This window comes from Neoarius graeffei, chromosome 14, assembly GCF_027579695.1.
Source record: "Neoarius graeffei isolate fNeoGra1 chromosome 14, fNeoGra1.pri, whole genome shotgun sequence".
NCBI classification, from domain to species: Eukaryota; Metazoa; Chordata; class Actinopteri; order Siluriformes; family Ariidae; genus Neoarius; species Neoarius graeffei.
Genome location: NC_083582.1, coordinates 16,138,581 through 16,158,316, shown reverse-complemented (window position 1 = coordinate 16,158,316; position 19,736 = coordinate 16,138,581). Strand labels below are relative to the sequence as shown.

The following is a 19,736-nucleotide window of genomic DNA, read 5'->3' as shown; positions in this document are numbered from 1 at the left end:
ATACTGTCATCTTGCATTCTCACGTTTCTCTCCAAGACGTCTCCCTATTTGGCCGATATGAGCCTATTCCCCGAGTGAGTTGGTACGGTGGCTCGACCCCGTAGAAAACTTAAAGTTCGGATGAAAGTTAGTTGAATAGGTTACTGACTTGTAGGCCTACATGTTGCCTGCCTGCCTGACGCGTGCTTCTGCCCAACTTGCACGACAGATTACTTGTTGAAAAGGCCGCTTGGATTAGATTGGCCGCGAGCAGACTGAAATGCATGTTAGAACGCTCTCACCTTTTTTGTAAAGCGTCTTCCAGATCCGAATGGGTAAGGGCAAGTGAAATGGTATAAGGTCTTTAATAAAACTCAGTGTGTGCTTTGACGCATGCATTCGGCAATTTAGGTCGTTTAACAGAAGCAGCAGTCCAACCTTGGAAACCCGCAGTCCTCAATGTCACCACACACGCTGGCTTTCGTTGGGTATACCCAAAGGGGTGGCTAAGACATCTGTCAAAAGTTACGGAGTTGCATTCCTCAAGAAATATTACGGTAGACCAAGATTATAACATTGAAATGGCATGTTTATTATCACGTAACAAAATGTTGTAAACAGTATTATAGAAATAATTTCATTCATTCATTCATATTGTTTCGGTAGAAAACTATGCAATGCAAAATCGTTTAAACACCAGAAAACCAGAAAAGTGCTGGGCCTCAAGATTCTAGATAGAACGTTCGGACGCTTTTTTTTTTTTAGACCCCGGCGAGTATTCGGAACCGGCCTTTATTTGTCACAACACACGCGTACACCCGGCCGTTAAAGGGAACTCGGCGGTTAATTGGAACTCGGCTATTATTTGGTATTTTACGGTAAATATGACCTAAAACATCATCAGATTTTCACACATCCTAAATGTAGATAAAGAGAACCCAGTTAAACAAATGAGACAAAATTATTATATTTGGTCATTTATTTATTGGGGAAAATGATCCAATATTACATATCTGTGAGTGGCAAAAGTATGTGAACCTCTAGGATTAGCAGTTAATTTGAAGGTGAAATTAGAGTCAGGTGTTTTCAATCAATGGGATGACAATCAGGTGTGAGTGGGCACCCTCTGTGTTTAAAGAACAGGGATCTATCAAAGTCTGATCTTCACAACATATGTCTGTGGAAGTGTATCATGGCACAAACAAAGAAGATTTCTGAGGACCTCAGAAAAATTGTTGTTGATGTTCATCAGGCTGGAAAAGTTTACACCAATCCACAGTCACAGATTGTGTACAAATGGAGGAAATTCAAGACCATTTTTACCCTCCCCAGGAGTGGTCGACCAACAAAGATCACTCCAAGAGCAAGGCATGTAATAGTCGGCGAGGTCACAAAGGACCCCAGGGTAACTTCTCAGCAAATGAAGGCCTCTCTCACATTGGCTAATGTTAATGTTCATGAGTCCACCATCAGGAGAATATGAACAACAATGGTGTGCATGGCAGGGTTGCAAGGAGAAAGCCACTGCTCTCCAAAAAGAACAATGCTGCTCATCTGCAGTTTGCTAAAGATCACATGGACAAGCCAGAAGGCTATTGGAATAATGTTTTGTGAACGGATGAGACCAAAATAGAACATTTTGGTTTAAATGAGAAGCATTATGTTTGGAGAAAGGAAAACACTGCATTCCAGCATAAGAACCTTATCCTATCTGTGAAACATTGTGGTGGTAGTATCATGGTTTGGGCCTGTTTTGCTGCATCTGGACCAGGACGGCTTGCCATCATTGATGGAACAATGAATTCTGAATTATACCAGCGAATTCTAAAGGAAAATGTCAGGACATCTGTCCATGAACTGAATCTCAAGAGAAGGTGGGTCATGCAGCAAGACAACGACCCTAAGCACACAAGCCGTTCTACCAAAGAATGGTTAAAGAAGAATAAAGTTAATGTGTTGGAATGGCCAAGTCAAAGTCCTGACCTTAATCTAATCGAAATTTTGTGGAAGGACCTGAACTGAGCAGTTCATGTGAGGAAACCCACCAACATCCCAGAGTCAAAGCTGTTCTGTACAGAGGAATGGGCTAAAATTCCTCCAAGCCAGTGTGCAGGACTGATCAACAGTTACCAGAAACATTTAGCTGCAGTTATTTCTGCATAAGCGGGTCACACCAGATACTGAAAGCAAAGGTTCACATACTTTTGCCACTCACAAATATGTAATATTGGATCATTTTCCTCAATAAATAAATGACCAAGTATAATTTTGTCTCATTTGTTTAACTGGATTCTCTTTATCTACTTTTTGGACTTGTGTGAAAATCTGATGATGTTTTAGGTCATATTTATGCAGAAATATAGAAAATTCTAAAGGGTTCACAAACTTTCAAGCACCACTGTATGTTCCAATTTTCAAGTGGTCTGTTTTAAAGTGCAAGTGTTATCGTTATACCAGGGTGCTAATTTTTTCTCTCTGATTATTTTCCTTTTAAGTGGAGCTACATTACCTAAAGTCTAGTGGAACGTTGGCTTGAAGCATTCGATTGCCTGATCAAGTTCTGCGGGGCCTGACAGTGACCCAATCAAAGTTGATAACTCTTGGAGATCATTTATAAAACTGTGCAGTAGTTGACGTGAATGTATGTTGAATACAGTAGTGTGGTGAGGTGCATATATTATTACTCAGATATATTTTGAATGAGATGAGATAATGATCTGAGATAATTTCAGACTATAGAAGTGTTACTATATTTTCTATGCTTCACCCGAATTCTAGTCTTAGATTGAGAGTGTGACCACCATTATGGGTCGGTCCTGTGACATTCTGATTACCTCTACTGAATCTAAAATGGACACAAAATGCTGTTTTCAAAGGGTCTTCTGGGTTATCGAAGTGAATATTAAAATCTCTGACAACTAAAGCTTTGTCTAAGGAAATAACCAGGTCTGAGATAAAATCTGCAAATTCAGAAAGAAACTCATAATTTGACCCCTGAAGCCTGTAAATAATAAGTAATGGAATTAACTGCGTAGTCTTATTTTTTGAGGCTACAAAAATTATATTCATATGAAGAACGTCAAATGTATTAAATTTATAACCAGGTTTTTGTGTTACACCTAGATAATCATTATAAATAACCACAATGCCTCCTCTGCCAGATAGACAAGGCTGGTGTATATAACTGTATCCAGGAGGACTTGCTTCATTTACTGCTTCAGATTGGTTAAATGCAGAGAGGAAATTTCACAAGTGTGTGATGAATAAAGTTGTGCTTTCTTTCTTTCTTTCTTTTTTTCTTTCTTTCTTTCTTTTTTTGAACTGCTCGCTTCAGGTCCTTCTACAACATTTCGATTGGATTAAGGTCAGAACTTTGACTTGTCCATTCTAAAACATGAACTGTATTCTTCTATAACCATTCTTTGGTAGAATGACTTGTGTGCTTAGGGTCGTTGTCTTGCTGCATGACCCACCTTCTCTTGAGATTCAGTTCATGGACAGATGTCCTGACATTTTCCTTTAGAATTCGCTGGTATAATTCAGAATTCATTGTTCCATCAATGATGGCAAGCCGTCCTGGTCCAGATGCAGCAAAACAGGCCCAAACCATGGTACTACCACCACAATGTTTCACAGATGGGATAAGGTTCTTATGCTGGAATGCAGTGTTTTCCTTTCTCCAAACATAATGCTTCTCATTTAAACCAAAATGTTCTATTTTGGTCTCATCCGTTCACAAAACATTTTCCCAATAGCCTTCTGGCTTGTCCACGTGATCTTTAGCAAACTGCAGATGAGCAGCAATGTTCTTTTTGAGAGTAGTGGCTTTCTCCTTGCAACCCTGCCATGCACACCATTGTTGTTCAGTGTTCTCCTGATGGTGGACTCATGAACATTAACATTAGCCAATGTGAGAGAGGCCTTCAGTTGCTTAGACATTACCCTGGGGCTCCTTTGTGACCTCGCCGAATATTACACACCTTGCTCTTGGAGTGATCTTTGTTGGTCGACCACTTCTGGGAGGGCAATAATGGTCTTGAATTTCCTCCATTTGTACACAATCTCTGATTGTGGTTTGGTGGAGTCCAAACTCTTTAGAGATGGCTTTGTAACCTTTTCCAGTCTGATGAGCATCAACAATGCTTTTTCTGAGGTCCTCAGAAATCTCCTTTGTTCGTGCCATGATACACTTCCACAAACATGTATTGTAAAGATCAGACTTTGATAGATCCCTGTTCTTTAAATCAAACAGGATGCCCACTCACACCTGATTGTCATCCCATTGATTGAAAACACCTGACTCTAATTTCACCTTCAAATTAACTGCTTATCCTATAGGTTCATATACTTTTGACATTCACAGATCTGTAATATTGGATAATTTTCCTCACTAAATAAATGACCAAGTATAATATTTTTGTCTTATTTGTTTAACTGGGTTCTCTTTATCTACATTTAGGACTTGTGTGAAAATCTGATGTTTTAGGTCATATTTATGCAGAAATATAGAAAATTCTAAAGGGTTCACAAACTTTCAAGCACCACTGTATGCTTCAAGAAATGAGAGCAGCACCTTTCTGAGTGGGATGGATACTGTTCCACCCTAACAGGCCAGCAGAGCCCTCAAAATTAGCCCAATTATGTATAAAGCCCACACTGTTTTCAGAGAACCACCTGGACAACCAGCAGTTCAGTGACCATAACCTGCTATAAGCTATATTGCCACACCGCATTGCGATGGGGCCAGAGCATACTACAGCATCAGACATTGCCTTCGCTAATTTAAACACCTCTACAAAGTTACTCTTTGTAACCTCAGACTGACTAAGGAGTCTATCATTAGCTCCTACGTGGATAACTATCTTTGAGAACCTGTGCTTGCCTCAGACCCCAAGATTACCTGCTTTGTCCGGCACCCTGGCTCCTGGTATACACCTGACTAAGGCTGCTGGTGCCCCTAAAGGCCTAGCTAATTTCACGTGCCGTATGATAGAGTCTCCTATAACCAGAGTTCTGTCAGGTTTCTCAGTGGGTGCATCACTGAGGACAAACCTGTTTGACACTTGAAGTGGAGAGGAGTGGTACTCCCATGGGCGAGCCTCAGCGGTAGCTTTAGCTCTACGCTTATGCCGCTGAGTCATCACCAATTCACCCCACTGTGAGGGCTCTAATGCCAGAGTTTGGGGATTACTACCTCCACCTAGGGCATCCAGACTTTCCCCTGCAGAAACTACACTGTTCTCATTTTCACTATTCCCAAAGCTGCAATCTTCTCTGTCAGGGAGCTAACTAATCTGCACTCATCACGAATAAAACTATCACTAGCGATGAAGTAAGAATGACTAAACATCCTACACTCATCACACTGAACAAGCTGATGGTGTGCCATGATGAAAGGATTCATGTACCTTAATTGAGGATCTGTTGATATTAAAGCAGATCCGATGTGGATGGCCTCCACTTGTGGTCTTTACACTGGAGGAGAAAAAAAAGAAACCTTCCATTCTTGGCATTCTTCCGAAAAAAATTAAAATGCGGAAAAAGGAAAGTGAACATACAATAAAAAATGAAAAGGATGGTGGAAAATGATTTGTAGAGAAAATAAAAAGATTAGTGATTAATGCCAACACTTGCAGAAAAAAGATTTGTCACAAACAACTCGGAAACCAGGAAGTAACTTCCTCCAGAAGGTAACACAAAGGCAGTGTGATGAGCATCTCGATCCACAAGCCCAGGGATCTGACAATATCCCTCCAGAATTCCTGATCCATTGTGGGCCACGATGCCTTGACTGGCTCAAGGAGTTCTACTCCAACTGCCTCTTAAATTTATTAATACCCAAGCTTTGGCGGAAGGCAACTATCATCACCTGACCCAAACCGAACAAGCTAATGGACGACCCAAAGAGCTACTGCCCTATCTCACTCCTGTGTGTTCATTTTAAACTCCTCAAAAGACTCCTTCTTGCCTGGTTGGAACCAATCGTCGACCCCCAACTACCTGACAAGCAAGCAGGCTTCCGCCGTGGATGAAGCACTGTCCATCAAATTGTTAAGCTGACGAATGACATCAAGGTCAGCTTCGAAAAAGACCACAAGGTGGGCACCATCCTGGTGGATCTCACTGTGTGGCACTACGTTCTCACCCTGAAGCTTCTCTGGACCATCCCTGATTGACACCTAGCGTGGTTCATCACCACCATCCTCTCCAACCACAACTTTGTTTTAAAGACCAGCGATGGACAGTCTAGCCGGCTGCATCGTCTCAAAAATGGTGTCCCTCAAGGCTTTGTATTAGCTCCCATGCTATTCACCATATACATTAGTGATCTCCCATGCACATCTGGATCCACACTGGCCACGTATTAAAGATCACCTGAATCAATGGTGGTGTTTGAATGTGGTCTACACAATGTTTCATGTGACATTTAACTATAAATTGATTTAAAAAGGGCAATGTGTCATTGAAGGCAGTGCTTGACAAATTGCTGCAGTATCAGATGAACAGAACACTTATGGACATGCTGTTACAAAAAAAAAAAATCAACTCCTGGGGGCTCACAGTAACTCTGCTTCATCACACCACCCTGTCTCTCAGTATGTTTCTATCACAGCATGACACATTGTGTTTCTTACTTATTGCCTCATGAGTGCCAACTCAGAATGAATCATCATTCCTATAATATAAATCATAATTTGAGTTTAATGATTTAAGTTGTATATCACAGGACTTGTGGGCTGTGAGCTGTGACTGTGGCTATAAATGGACTTGCTGGACATACTTAGTGGTCAGTGTGGGAATATGTGTTGGCGAGGAGTTACATAAACATAGAAGAGTGTGTTACATAATTGATATACTGCATGTAAAAAAGAAAACCAAAAGTTCTTATTTTGAATGTGGCTCAGGAAATGTGCCGTTATGTCTAAAACAAGCATAGTATGACTGAACATGCAGGTGGGCTTAAAAACACTCAGGATAGTTTTGTGTTTCAGCAGGTTTAAGGAGTGTGGAGACAATGGACAAGGTCAAATAAAAGTCACATGGAGTAAAACTCACACAGGAGTAAAATAACAGCACAAGTAATCCTTCTATTCTTTCATTCCACACTGCAGTTACACAAGATGTCATTAGAGATTTAGGACATTTTTTTAGCACTGATTAAATGCATCAGTCACTTTTTTTAATTTTCTGTTATTCTTCTCTCTGATGGATGGACATGTTGATTGGATTTTGTCCATTCTTGTGGGATTACTTGGGATGTGCATATGCATATTTGATGGCGTTTACGCATCAGCTGATACCTTCTTACTTCTGTTATATACCAGGTTACAGCCGAGCCCCTGACCACAAAGACTGTATTTTTACCTTATAAAATTGAACTTGTGCTATGATAAAGTGAAACACTGTAAATTATTTCTGTTTTGAAATCAGATTCGGCGTCGAAGGCCGACACCCGCCACGCTGTTCCGCATGACAGATCACCCGTCCCCGGAGGAAGAAAATCCCACCTTTCCGGTGAAGTGGAACCATAAAAAACTACATTTGTCTACAGTACATCTAGCAGCAAACGTAGAAAGGAAATAATGTTTTGATGAAATGTTAACAATGACAGATTTTAAAATGTACATTTCAAGAAATTTTTATTTTAAATATATTTTATATATTTAACTCGTGATAGCACCTGTATCTGGAGGAGCAGGCAAATCTTAACAAAACTATGCTGTAGTTTTATTTAATTTTTTAAATTAAATATATCAGTTGTGTTATATTTTTGTGTAAGAAATGTGAGGAATATTTAATTATAGCCTTTACACTGCCTGGTAAAAAAAAAAAAGTCACCATCTGGATTTAAATAAATAAATACTTAAGAGCGTTTGATTGGATAATTACTGCAGTGATTAATGTTTCAGCTGGGAACAATTATTTTAACCCTAACTGAGGCAGTGAATCAGAATCAGAAAAAGATTTATTGCCAAGAAATTGTTGCAATTGCAAGGCATTTGGCTTGGAGTTAAGGTGCTCAATAAATAAATGCTAAATAAAGGCAGTCTATTCTAAGATGTTAAGAAATAGGAATTAAATAAACAAGATAAAGATAAGATAAAATAAACAACTGTGCAGGTAAACAAATGTGAAAATTAGGTAAACAATAAGATAAAGTAAACAACTGGGGGGAGAGTAAATGGGGTCACTGGTCTTGTTTATTGAGGTGAGGGGGCAGAGTGGGTCAGGAGTTTGAAGTATGATACTGGCGGGGGGGAGCAGAGTAAGTGGGGGTCACTGGTCATGTTTATGAGGCCAGCAGCGGTAGGAAAGAAACTGTTTCTGTGGCCTGAGGTTTTGGTCTTGATGGACCGCAGCCTCCTTCCGGAGGGGAGTATCTCGAAGAGTTTATGTCCAGGATGGGAGGGATCAACCACAATCTTTCCTGCCCATGTCTGTGTCCTGGAGGCAAACAGGTCCTCAAGTGAAGGCAGGCTGCAGCTGATCACCTTCTCTGCCGAGCAAATGATACTCTGCAGTCTACCCTTGTCCCTGGCAGTGGCGGCAGCATACCAGATGGTGGAGGAGGTGAGGATGGACTCAATGATAGCTGTGTAGAAGTGCACCATCATTGTCTTTGGCAGGTTGAACTTCTTTAACTGACACAGGAAGTACATCCTCTGCTGTGGTTTTGAGAGGAGGGAGCTGATGTTCAGTTCCCACTTCAGGTCCTGGGTGATTATGGTGCCCAGGAAGCGGAAGGACTCCACAGTATCGACTGGTGAGCTACGCAGGGTGATGGGAAGAGGAGAGGCTGGGCTCTTCCTGAAGTCCACAATTATTTCCACTGTTTTTGCAGCATTTAGCTCCAGGTTGTTTTGGCTGCACCAGGTCACCAGATGGTCGATCTCCCACCTGTAGGCGGACTTGTGCTCACCAGAGATGAGTCCAATGAGGGTGGTGTCATCTGCGAACTTCAGGAGCTTGACGGACTGGTGGGTGGAGGTGCAGCTGTTTGTTGAGTAGCTTTTCATTTCTTAAACAAATGTCAGAAGATGTATCCCACTACGTGGTTGTGGAAAAGATGTTACTGTGTTTCAGAAGGTCAAATTATTGACTTGTATTGAGGAAATAAAACAACTAATGAGATTGGTGAAATGACTGAAATTAGGTTAAGAACTGTCCAATACATCATTATTAAAACCCTGAAGGATAGTGATGAACTGTCAACTTCATGGAAGAAATGTGGTCAGAAAAAAAATCCTGACTGAGTGTCGTCATCAGGGATGACTTAAACACTTGGTGAAGACAAATCATAAAATATCGACAGTAGAACTCACGGCTATGCTTAAAAGTGAAATTAAGAGCATTTCCACATTCACAGTGTGATGAGAACTCACATGATTGGGACTAAACAGCTGTGTGTCTCTAAGACAAACACTTGTTAGTGAAACTAATCAGGAGAAAAGGCTTCATAAAGCATAAAGATTGGACTCTGGAGCAGTGGAAAAAGATCATGTGGTCTAATGAGTCCAGATTGACCCTATTCCTGAGTGATGGGCATGTCAGGGTAAGAAGGGAAGCACAGGAAGCGATGCAGCCATCATGCATAGTATCCACTGTACAAGCCTCTTGAGGCAGTGTTATGATCTGGGGTTGATTCAGTTGGTCAGATTGATACTCAGCAACATTATGGGGCAATAAAATGAAGTCAGCTGATGACCTGAATGCACTGAATGACCAGGTTCACATGACATCAATAGATTTTTTTTCCCCCTGATGGCATGGGCATAAAATTAGAACTCAGATAGTGAAAGAGTGATTCAGGGAGCATGAGGAATCATTTTCACACATGAATTAACCACCACAGAGTCCTGACTTTAACCCCATTGAAAGTCTTTGGGATGCTGGAGAAGACTTTACAGAGTGGTTTGACTCTCCTGTTGTCAATACAAGATCTCTGCAAAAATTTAATGCAACTCTGGATGGATAAACATTGCATAAGATTACTGAATGTGCACCATAATCAAAGCGAAATGTAGTCCAATGAAATATTCGAGTTTGTGACTGTTTTTTGCCAGGTGGTGTATTAATAATGTGGCTATTGAATGAAACAAGGTGATGTTAATATGTCATTTTCATTTTTAACTTTTATATTTTAGTTGTTTGTTTGTGAAAATGGAGTTTCAAAGCCCAAGAATATAGACATGACCATTTATCAGCCTCCTTCTCTCAAAGGTAAGAAAATATATATTTATGGAATTTCATTGATGGTTTAATGAACTCATCTCATCTCATTATCTCTAGCCATTTTATCCTGTTCTGCAGGGTCGCAGGCAAGCTGGAGCCTATCCCAGCTGACTATGGGCGAAAGGCGGGGTACACCCTGGACAAGTCGCCAGGTCATCACAGGGCTGACACATAGACACAGACAACCATTCACACTCACACCTACGGTCAATTTAGAGTCACCAGTTAACCTAACCTGCATGTCTTTGGACTGTGGGGGAAACTGGAGCACCCAGAGGAAACCCACGTGGACATGGGGAGAACATGCAAACTCCACACAGAAAGGCCCCTCATCAGCCACAGGGCTCGAACCCAGACCTTCTTGCTGTGAGGCGATAGCGCTAACCACTACACCACCATGCCGCCCCGGTTTAATTAACTCTTGAATGAAAAAAATTATACATTAAATTATTCTTAACTACATTAAAAACAAAAATTAAAACCATGATAACACTGCTTTGAGGTGGGGCATGGCCAGCTGTGTCATTAAAATATCACCGACACACAAACATACACACACTAATTTCTTTGTTCTTTCCTCATCACCTGATGATGAAGAAAGGTGACCTTTCACTGAGAGATTGAAAAAATGGAGAAGGGGAAAAAGGTGATTTTGCTAAATGAAAGCGATGACAGACTCAATATGAGACTTCCCCATAAGAAACTGAGTTAATGAGAAATTGGAGGAACACACACACGTGTGCCTTATTGTCCGCATAACTGTGTTGTGCAGGTGTTCTGCTTGACATGTGAGACTGTGAGAATGACCGAACCCAGGAAAGAAACTTGACCTGAAGCAAATTTTATTTACTTTTTGGCATTTGACCAAAGGACATGATGGTAGACAATATGGTATTGATTTTGCTCCACAGTGCAAACATAGTATAACTTAGTTTTACATCTAGTTACAATTTTGCTGCAAACACCTTTACAGTGGTGCTTGAAAGTTTGTGAACCCTTTAGAATTTTCTATATTTCTGCATAAATATGACCTAAAACAACATCAGATTTTCACACAAGTCTGAAAAGTAGATAAAGAGGACCCAGATAAACAAATGAGACAAAAATATTATACTTGGTCATTTATTTATTGAGGAAAATGATCCAGTATTACATATCTGTGAGTGGTAAAAGTATGTGAGCCTCTAGGATTAGCAGTTAATTTGAAGGTGAAATTAGAGTCAGGTGTTTTCAATCAATGGGATGACAATCAGGTGTGAGTGGGCACCCTGTTTTATTTAAAGAACAAGGATCTATCAAAGTCTGATCTTCACAACACGTTTGTGGAAGTGTATCATGGCACGATGTTTTAGGTCATATTTATGCAGAAATGTAGAAAATTCTAAAGGGTTCACAAACTTTCAAGCACCACTGTAAGTCTGTAAGGGTTCCAACCAGCTCTGCACACTGTTTTGGAGTGATTTTTGCCCATTCTTCCTGGCAGATTAAATTCATGTTTGACTGAATATTATTTGTTAATTGCAAACAAATGTATAATTTTCATATAAATGTTTTCAAACAATGCGACAAATTCTCAAAGGGATACAAATTTGGACTTTGACTTGGCCACTGTAGACCATTCACATTTTTGTTTTTTTTTTTACCAGTTCTGTACTGCTTTGGCCTTATTTTTGGGGCCATTTTCCTGCTGAAATGTGAAGTTTCTTTCGAGCTTTAGGTTTTGTTTGTTTGTTTTTACACAGAATGAAACAGGTTCTCTTGTAATAGCTCCCTGTATATTTTGCTCCATCCATTCTGCTTTCAATTTAAACAAGTTACCCAGGTTCTGAGGATGTTACCTATCCCCAAAGCATGATGCTACTGCCACCATATATCACTGTAGGTTTGTTGTTAATCAAAACATGGCCTGTGTTATGTTTGCACCACAAATAGCACTTTGCCCAAACACAGTTGTCCTCATTTACAAAACGAATGTATGACCGAAATCCTGGTGTTCGGTCATTTCCATACAAATTTAAGTATTTATCAAATTGTTTTGATAAGTAGCACTGTTGCCTCACAGCAAGAAGGTTCTGGGTTCAAGCCCAGCGGCTGGCGGGGGCCTTTCTGTGTGGAATTTGCATGTTCTCCCCGTGTCAGTGTGGGTTTCCTCCGGGTGCTCCAGTTTCCCCCACAGTTCAAAGACATGCAGTTAGGTTAACGTGGGGCAGCTTTGGGCTGAAGTGCCCTTGAGCAAGGTACTTAACCCCTGACTGCTCCCCGGGCACTGTAGTGTGGCTGCCCACTGCTCTGGGTGTGTGTGCACATGTATTCACTGCTTCAGATGGGTTAAATGCAGAGGATGAATCTCACTGTGCTTGAAGTGTGCATGTGACAAAGGTTTCTTCTTCTTCAGTTAACGGGGATTTACAATTAACAGGGTTAACAGTTGTTTGTTGTAAATTTAATTTATTTCATTTTGAGACCACCTACTTGATAGGCTAGGCTACTAGTGACATAGTTACAAATAAAATTAAGCAGTTAAAACCAGTGGCTAGGCTAAATAATTTGCAGTATGATAGATTAGATGCTTATTCAGTCACCTGTTTAAACCAAAGCTTTGCCATTCATCAAATCTTAGCAATGACTCCTCTGGCTCTGTTAGAAGACCTCTACACATTTGTAAGATTCAAGAGGGTTTTTCAGGAGTGCAGGCATTTTTTATGTAGAGTGATGAATGACTATTGACTGTTGAGTCCTGTTGTTGACGGTAATGCTGTTGACCAAAGCAATGATTGCTTTCCATACTGCATTTTTCTGACTTCCTATGATGCTATTTTTCAGGCTGCTAAATAGAAATTATTAATTCAATTGGATGTTCAAGCTTCTTTTTCAAAGGCAAACTTCCTCTTTTTGGCCATATTACACCTCTCCATGTCATAAAGTCTAAACCGAGAATATTTAAGGCTAGCCTCAACACCAGACATTGCCCGAATGCCCGATTTACCTGACCAAGACGTTCAGGCAGAAATATTTTAGCGAGTTAGGCCTGTTCAGGCACACCTATGGCCGGCTTCTTTAAGCACAAAAATTATTTTTGAGCGAGTACATTACAAAAAATGACATATTAACCAGCATCCTCACCTCCCCTGTGATCATCATTGTTTTTTTCTTCCCAATTTGTAATGGCGATTCTGATTGGCTCGCTTCAGGTGCACGTGCGCATTTGTGTGCATGTTCTTAAGGTGGTGCATGTAGTGTTTACCATCCCCCTATCAAGTAGCATCTGTGATTGAGGATTCTCAGCAGCCAAAAGAATCAAAAGTGACTGGAGATTGCATGCATACACACAGACACACACAGACACACATGCACGTACACAGAGAGAGAGAGATGTTTGTGAGTAATTATATGGATCTGTGATGCCTGCTGGAAGAGAAGAGCAAGGAGGATTGGGAATCGAGCGGAAGTCGTTTGTTTACACCTCATCTCATCTCTTTATCTCCATCGTTTGTTTACACCCGATACCAAAACTTATAGTGTCCTAGCAACCATTGCAAAGACACGGACAAAAAGCCCAGAAACACTTTATTTACCCAGGCAAAAACGATATAGGATTTATCTTGTAGTGTCCTGATCCCCAGATCTTTAACCCAGCCACATATAAAAAGTTGACACATATAAAGAGATGTCGGGGAACTCAATGGATGGATAATTTCCAACTCCTAATGAATGAATTAATAACTTTATTTAAACACAAAAAGTTGATCAGCAGAGCTGGTAGGGTCGTGCATGTACAGATACAAATAATTACAAATACAAAAGACTAAAATATACACAATCTTTAAAAAAAACCTTAAAATCTGTTGATTATCTGTTAATTATCTTCACATTAAGTTAATTAATAATATGCATAACTATTGTCTTTATATTTAGTTATGGCTACAATGCAATCAAATTTTATTCTACTAATGTCAAATTTAGGTGGTAAATTTTTCTTTCATAGGAAAAATCCTTCTTTGTTAACATGTAAGGCTCTATCCCACTGAGTGGTTTCTATATCCACTTCTTTTGAGTGTACTTATTGGTTTTAATAACCTGCTTGTTTGCTGTATACAAACATGGCAATGAGTTCCTGTGTTAATTGATCAGACTCCACTGGATCATTAATCCCTTTTGACTGAGAATGCCTGCATGCATGGTTTGGCTTCTGGCACATCCATACAGTTTTAAATACAATACCTACAATCTAAAAAAATGTTTTTATTACATTTATTTAAATTCCCATCTGTAACAGGGAGTGATGCTGCATCCTGTTAATACACTTTACAATAAATTATTAGATTCTAATAGAATACATAAGCTAAAATAATTGGAGATCTTTTTTAATGGGCCCTGACTCGGTACAAGTATAAATAAGTGGGCCTTAAAGCAGAAAAGGTTGAGAACCCCTGCTCTTCAGGGCCTGGGTCTTGCTGCATATAATGCTGAGAGCACAGTCCACCTATGGTGGACAGAGGGACAGTATGAACGGCACCCACAATTTGCATAGGCTGCACAGGAAGCCGATGTACATGAGGAGGACAGGTTGTTTCATTTCCTCCTAAATGCAATGGCAAACTGAATGATGAGACAGTACTGCAGCACAGGCTCATTTTATGATGCTTTTAGTTTTATAATTCATCTTTGCAATATTGCTAGTCATTGTTATAGGCAAAACAAAGTGTCTTTTGTGTCCTAAACTCTATATAAAAAGATGTATTATGTACTCATGCCATAAGCAAGTCTTACATATATGATATTGATTTATGTTTCATGTTTTCAGGACTTGTCTTGTTCTTCTGTTGCAGAAGTAAATGTTGTTTTTAAAAATGAATGGGTTTTTTTTAAACATGTATTTTTGTCTAAATAACTCAATTATACTCCTGGAAAACACATCAGTATTGCCTTGAACTGTGTACTTGAAAACTTGCCGAAATACTGCAAAATTTTTAGGGAAAAAGGAACTTCAAGGGGGGCAAAAATTTTTTTTAGGCTATTTGCCCTGCAGGGCAAAAGGCATCAAAAGTTAACACTGAGGCATGATACTTAACACTAGAATGCTGGAGATTTTCATCCCAAGCCAAAGGGGGTGCCCCTTCTCTTTCTCCCCACACAAGCTCACCCCTCCCTTTTAAGCACAGTTGTCACATATGAAATTTTATATTGTAATGCAAATGTTGCCTGCAAGTCAGTTTGAGTGAAGCAGCACCTGACAAAGAGGAAAAAAAGTGTGTGCGTTTGACATAACTGCAATACACACATTAGTGCAGAATGTGCTTTTTTTATATTGTGATATGAAATACTATATCTCAGGATTGCATCTTGGAAAATTATTACATGACCTTCTTGATTTTCTCACTCATTGCTTGTCTTGACCAATGTTGTTTTATGGTGATGTGCTCTAATGCGTTGGTCATGACACTACTGATTTAGTTATATGTCAATAAAGTAGACTCCAAGAACGTTATGGTAGGTGAAATTTGATATTTTAATTGCTGATCAAAAATTTCACATTGGATTCAGTGCAGCTCATTAAAAAAATTGGAAGAAATGAACGTGAACTATGTTTGTTTGTTTTAGGTATTGTGAACTATGAACGTGAATTAGTTCATTTTAATCTGTGTGAACTGAACTTGGAGCAAGTTCTTGTTAAGTGTGAACTTGCATAACATTAAAAAATAAGTGTGCTTTTTTCCAAAAATTATTTTTCTTCTCTCAAACTGACGAGTGTTCAACATTTGCATAACAATGTAAAGCTGCACAGGTGAAGAGAGAGGGGTGAGCTTGTGTGGGGAGAAAGAGGAGGGATACCCCTTTTGGCTTGGGACAAAAATTCTTGCAGCCCTCCTGAATTCTAGTGTTAAATGACAATGGTTTTCAGCCACCACATTTATCAATGGCTGATCATTCATACACTGTGATTGGTGAGATATTTCGTGAATTACATGTGAATCCTGTTGTAAGATGATTTCTACACTCACATCTTGCATTGGTTTCTACATTAGACTGATAAATGAGGGAATACCTATCATGACTTGATCACTCTCCTCTTTTTGTCAGAAATGGCAAGCTGAGGTGAAGTGAGGACCCAAGAGCAGACTCAAAACAGGCAGTGTTCAGAAAAAAAAAAACTTCTTTAATGAAGTAGAGGGCAGAGATACAAGAGGGCTCAGGCAAAAATCAGTGGTCAAATAACAGGCCAAGAGGTCAAAAACACAGTGGAGCAAGCAGGCACGATCAGGGACAAAAACAAGACAGAAAAATCTTCACAAAAAAAAAAAACCAAAGAACACAGGGACAAGGGAAATCCTGGCAGAGGAAGTGAAAACTCAATCCAAAAGAACAGGCAGGTACAACAGGGGCAAAAAAACTGGACAGAAAACTAGACAAGAAAAAACAAGGAACAATTCAGGCAGGGGGAATCAAGAAGGCACAATATCAAAAGGCTGTAGTGAGGCAAGGAAAGTCTACAGGAGACAGTCTGGCAACTGGAGTGGCTTCAAACAGTTCTTAAAAAGGCCCTGGCTGATGGGAGAGGAGTGGTAGCAGGTGTGGGAGTGCCGCTTCAGGGAAGATGGCCTTCAGCAGGGCAGGGCTGAATTCCTGGCCCAGATCCGGTCTGGAGCCAGCGTGGGAGTCCCACAAACTTAGGCATGGATGGACCGGACTGTGACAGTACCCCCCCCAGGCGCCTTAGGAAGTGCCTCAGGGTGGTGTTGGTGGAAGTCCATGATGAGGGTGGGATCCATGATGAACCTAGTAGGAACCCAGCTCCTCTCCTCAGGACCATACCCCTCCCAATCAACCAGGTACTGGAGTCCTCTGCCTCGGCGTTGTACCTTCAGCAATCTCCTGACCGTGAAGACCTCACCACCATCTATGAACCTGGGAGGAGGAAGGGGTTTGGAGAGTAGGGACAGGGAACTGGAGACAAGGGCTTTGACTTGGGAGACATGGAAAGTTGGGTGAATATGGCACATGGTTACGGGCAGAGACAGTTTTACAGAGCAGGGATTAATTACCTTGGAAACGGGGAAAGGTCCTATGAACCGGGGAGCCAATTTGCAGGAGACCATCTTGAGGGGTAGGTGGCAAGTGGAGAGCATTACCCACTGCCCCACCCGATAGATGGGAGCTGCCGAGCAGTGTTTGTCAGCTTGCTCTTTAAACATCTTGACAGAACGTAGGAGCTTCTTCCTGGTCAATGCCCATGTTCTCCTGCACAAACACCTGGGCAGAGGGCACGGCGATGACATCTTCTTGTACAGGGAAGAGTGGTGGCTGGTAACCCAGAGAGCACTGGAAGGGGGAAAGACCTGTAGCAGAGGTGGGTAAGGAGTTGTGAACGTACTCTATCCAAGGAAGGGTCTTGCTCCAGGAGGCAGCATCCTTGGACACCATGCACCTTAGAGCTACTTCCAGCTCCTGGGTGGCCCATTCCATCTGTCCATTGGTCTGAGGGTGAAAACCTGAAGACAGACTGCAAGAAGCACCAATGAGTTTACAGAAAGCCTTCCAGAATTGGGCAGAGAACTGGGGTCCACGGTCAGATATGATATCTGAGGGGAGTCTGTGTAGATAGACAACATGGAGTATCAGCAATTCGGCGGTCTCCTTGGCAGTGGGAAGCTTGGGCAGAGGGATAAAATGAACAGCTTTAGAAAAATGGTCAACAATAGTGAGGATACAAGTATTGCCACCTGAATTAGGGAGTCCTGTGATGAAATCCAGGGCTATATGTGACCAGGGCAGGTGGGGAACAGGAAGGGGTCTCAGCAGGCTGGCAGGGGGTCTGTTGCCAGTCTTGTTCCTGGTGCAGATGTCGCAGGCTGCCACAGACTTCTGGATGTCCTCCTTGATGGATGGCCACCAAAAATGTTGTCAGATGAGTGCCAGAGTCTGGGCTGCTCCTGAGTGGCATGCCACTCTGGAACCATAACCCCACTGCAACATCTGTGCCTGCACAGAAACAGGAACAAAAAGATGGTTAGGAGGTGCATTACTGGGCCCTGGGTCCTGCTCATGGGCCTTCTGGACCAGGATTTCCACCTCTAACAGAGCTGCCCCCACCAAGCACCGTGGAGGAAGGATGGTCTCAGGGGAGGTCGACAACTCCTGGAGGGGAGAAAACATTCTGGACAAGGCATCGGGCTTACCATTCTTAGAGCCTGGGCTGAAGGAAAGTGTGAACTTGAAGCACGAAAAGAAGAGACCATCGGGCCTGATGAGAATTGAGGCGCTTGGCAGTCCTGAGGTATTCAAGGTTCTTGTGATCTGTCCATACGATGAAGGGAAGGTCTGACCCCTCCAACCAATGTCTCCATTCTTCCAAGGCCAGTTTAATGGCCAACAGCTCCCTATTGCCAATGTCGTAGTTTCTCTCAAAGGGGGAAGCCAATGAGAGAAGAAGGAGCAAGGATGAAGTGTGCTGTCACTAGCCGATCTTTGGGACAATATGGCCCCGACCCCTGACGCCGAAGCATCGACCTCAACCACAAACTGCCGGGACGGATCTGGAATGGTGAGTATGGGTGCTGACGTGAACCTTCATTTGAGCTCAGAGAACGCCTTCTCGGCCCCTTCCCCCCAGCTGAAAGGGACCTTGGTGGAAGTTAGATCTGTGAGGGGCCCAGCCACCATACTAAAGTTCCTGATGAATCGCCTGTAGAAATTCACAAACCCAAGAAACTGCTGAAGTTCTCACTGAGAGGACGGGGTGGGCTAGTCAGCAACTGTCTTGAGTTTCAGGGGGTCCATCTGAATCTGTGCAGGGGAGATAATGAAACCCAGAAAGGAGACAGAACTCCTATGGAACTCACATTTCTCGGCCTTAACAAAGAGTTTACCGTAAATCCTCTAATACTGGCCTGTATTCCATTACTGGCCGGGACTCTAATATTGGCCGGTCTCGCTGTCGGAGGAGGTAAATAATGGCCGGACTCTAATACAGGCCGGGGCTATAACCAACGATGTTTCTGAGATCATAGTGGCCTTACACAATCGTTCCGATCTGAAAGACAATTGTGATCAGTGGCGCCGCCAGGCGTATGGCCGTACGCACTAGGCGTACCTTGGGGAGAGAGATTTTTTTTTTAATTATAATTGTTACCTGAATGCTTTGGCAATGCAACATAATTTGAGAGAGAGAGAGAGAGAGAGAGAGAGAGACACGTGTGTGCCGGCGCATTTGTGTGCTTCAGGAGTGGGCGGGGTGTGCGTGACCGAGAAAGCTCATTGGTCAATGCAGATATACTTTTCTTGCACCACTGAGATTCTCTCCAGTTTTGAGAAACGGAGACAGACAATCGTCAGCAGTCAGAGCTTGTGCGAGAATTTATTGAGAAGCGAGTCAAAAATGAGTAAACGAACCCTGAAACAAACGAGCTTGTTTCAGACTTTTACGAAAAAGTCCAAAAGCAGTGATCCAGGGGTGTCATCTGCTTGCCAGTCCTCTCCAGTATCAGCTAGTAACACGGCACCGGCAGCTTCCACTCCTCCGCAAC

General features: G+C 41.7%; 1 protein-coding gene across 1 annotated transcript in view; it reads left to right on the top strand.

The window, feature by feature from the left end:
* LOC132897488 (protein phosphatase 1 regulatory subunit 1B-like) overlaps window positions 1-19,736 on the top strand; it is a 97,103-nt gene that overhangs the window by 45,173 nt on the left and 32,194 nt on the right. The window contains exons 2-3 of the mRNA XM_060938761.1: window positions 7,411-7,494; window positions 10,125-10,200. Of these exons, the coding sequence (XP_060794744.1) occupies window positions 7,411-7,494; window positions 10,125-10,200 (160 nt within the window). The remainder of the gene's footprint in view (window positions 1-7,410; window positions 7,495-10,124; window positions 10,201-19,736) is intronic.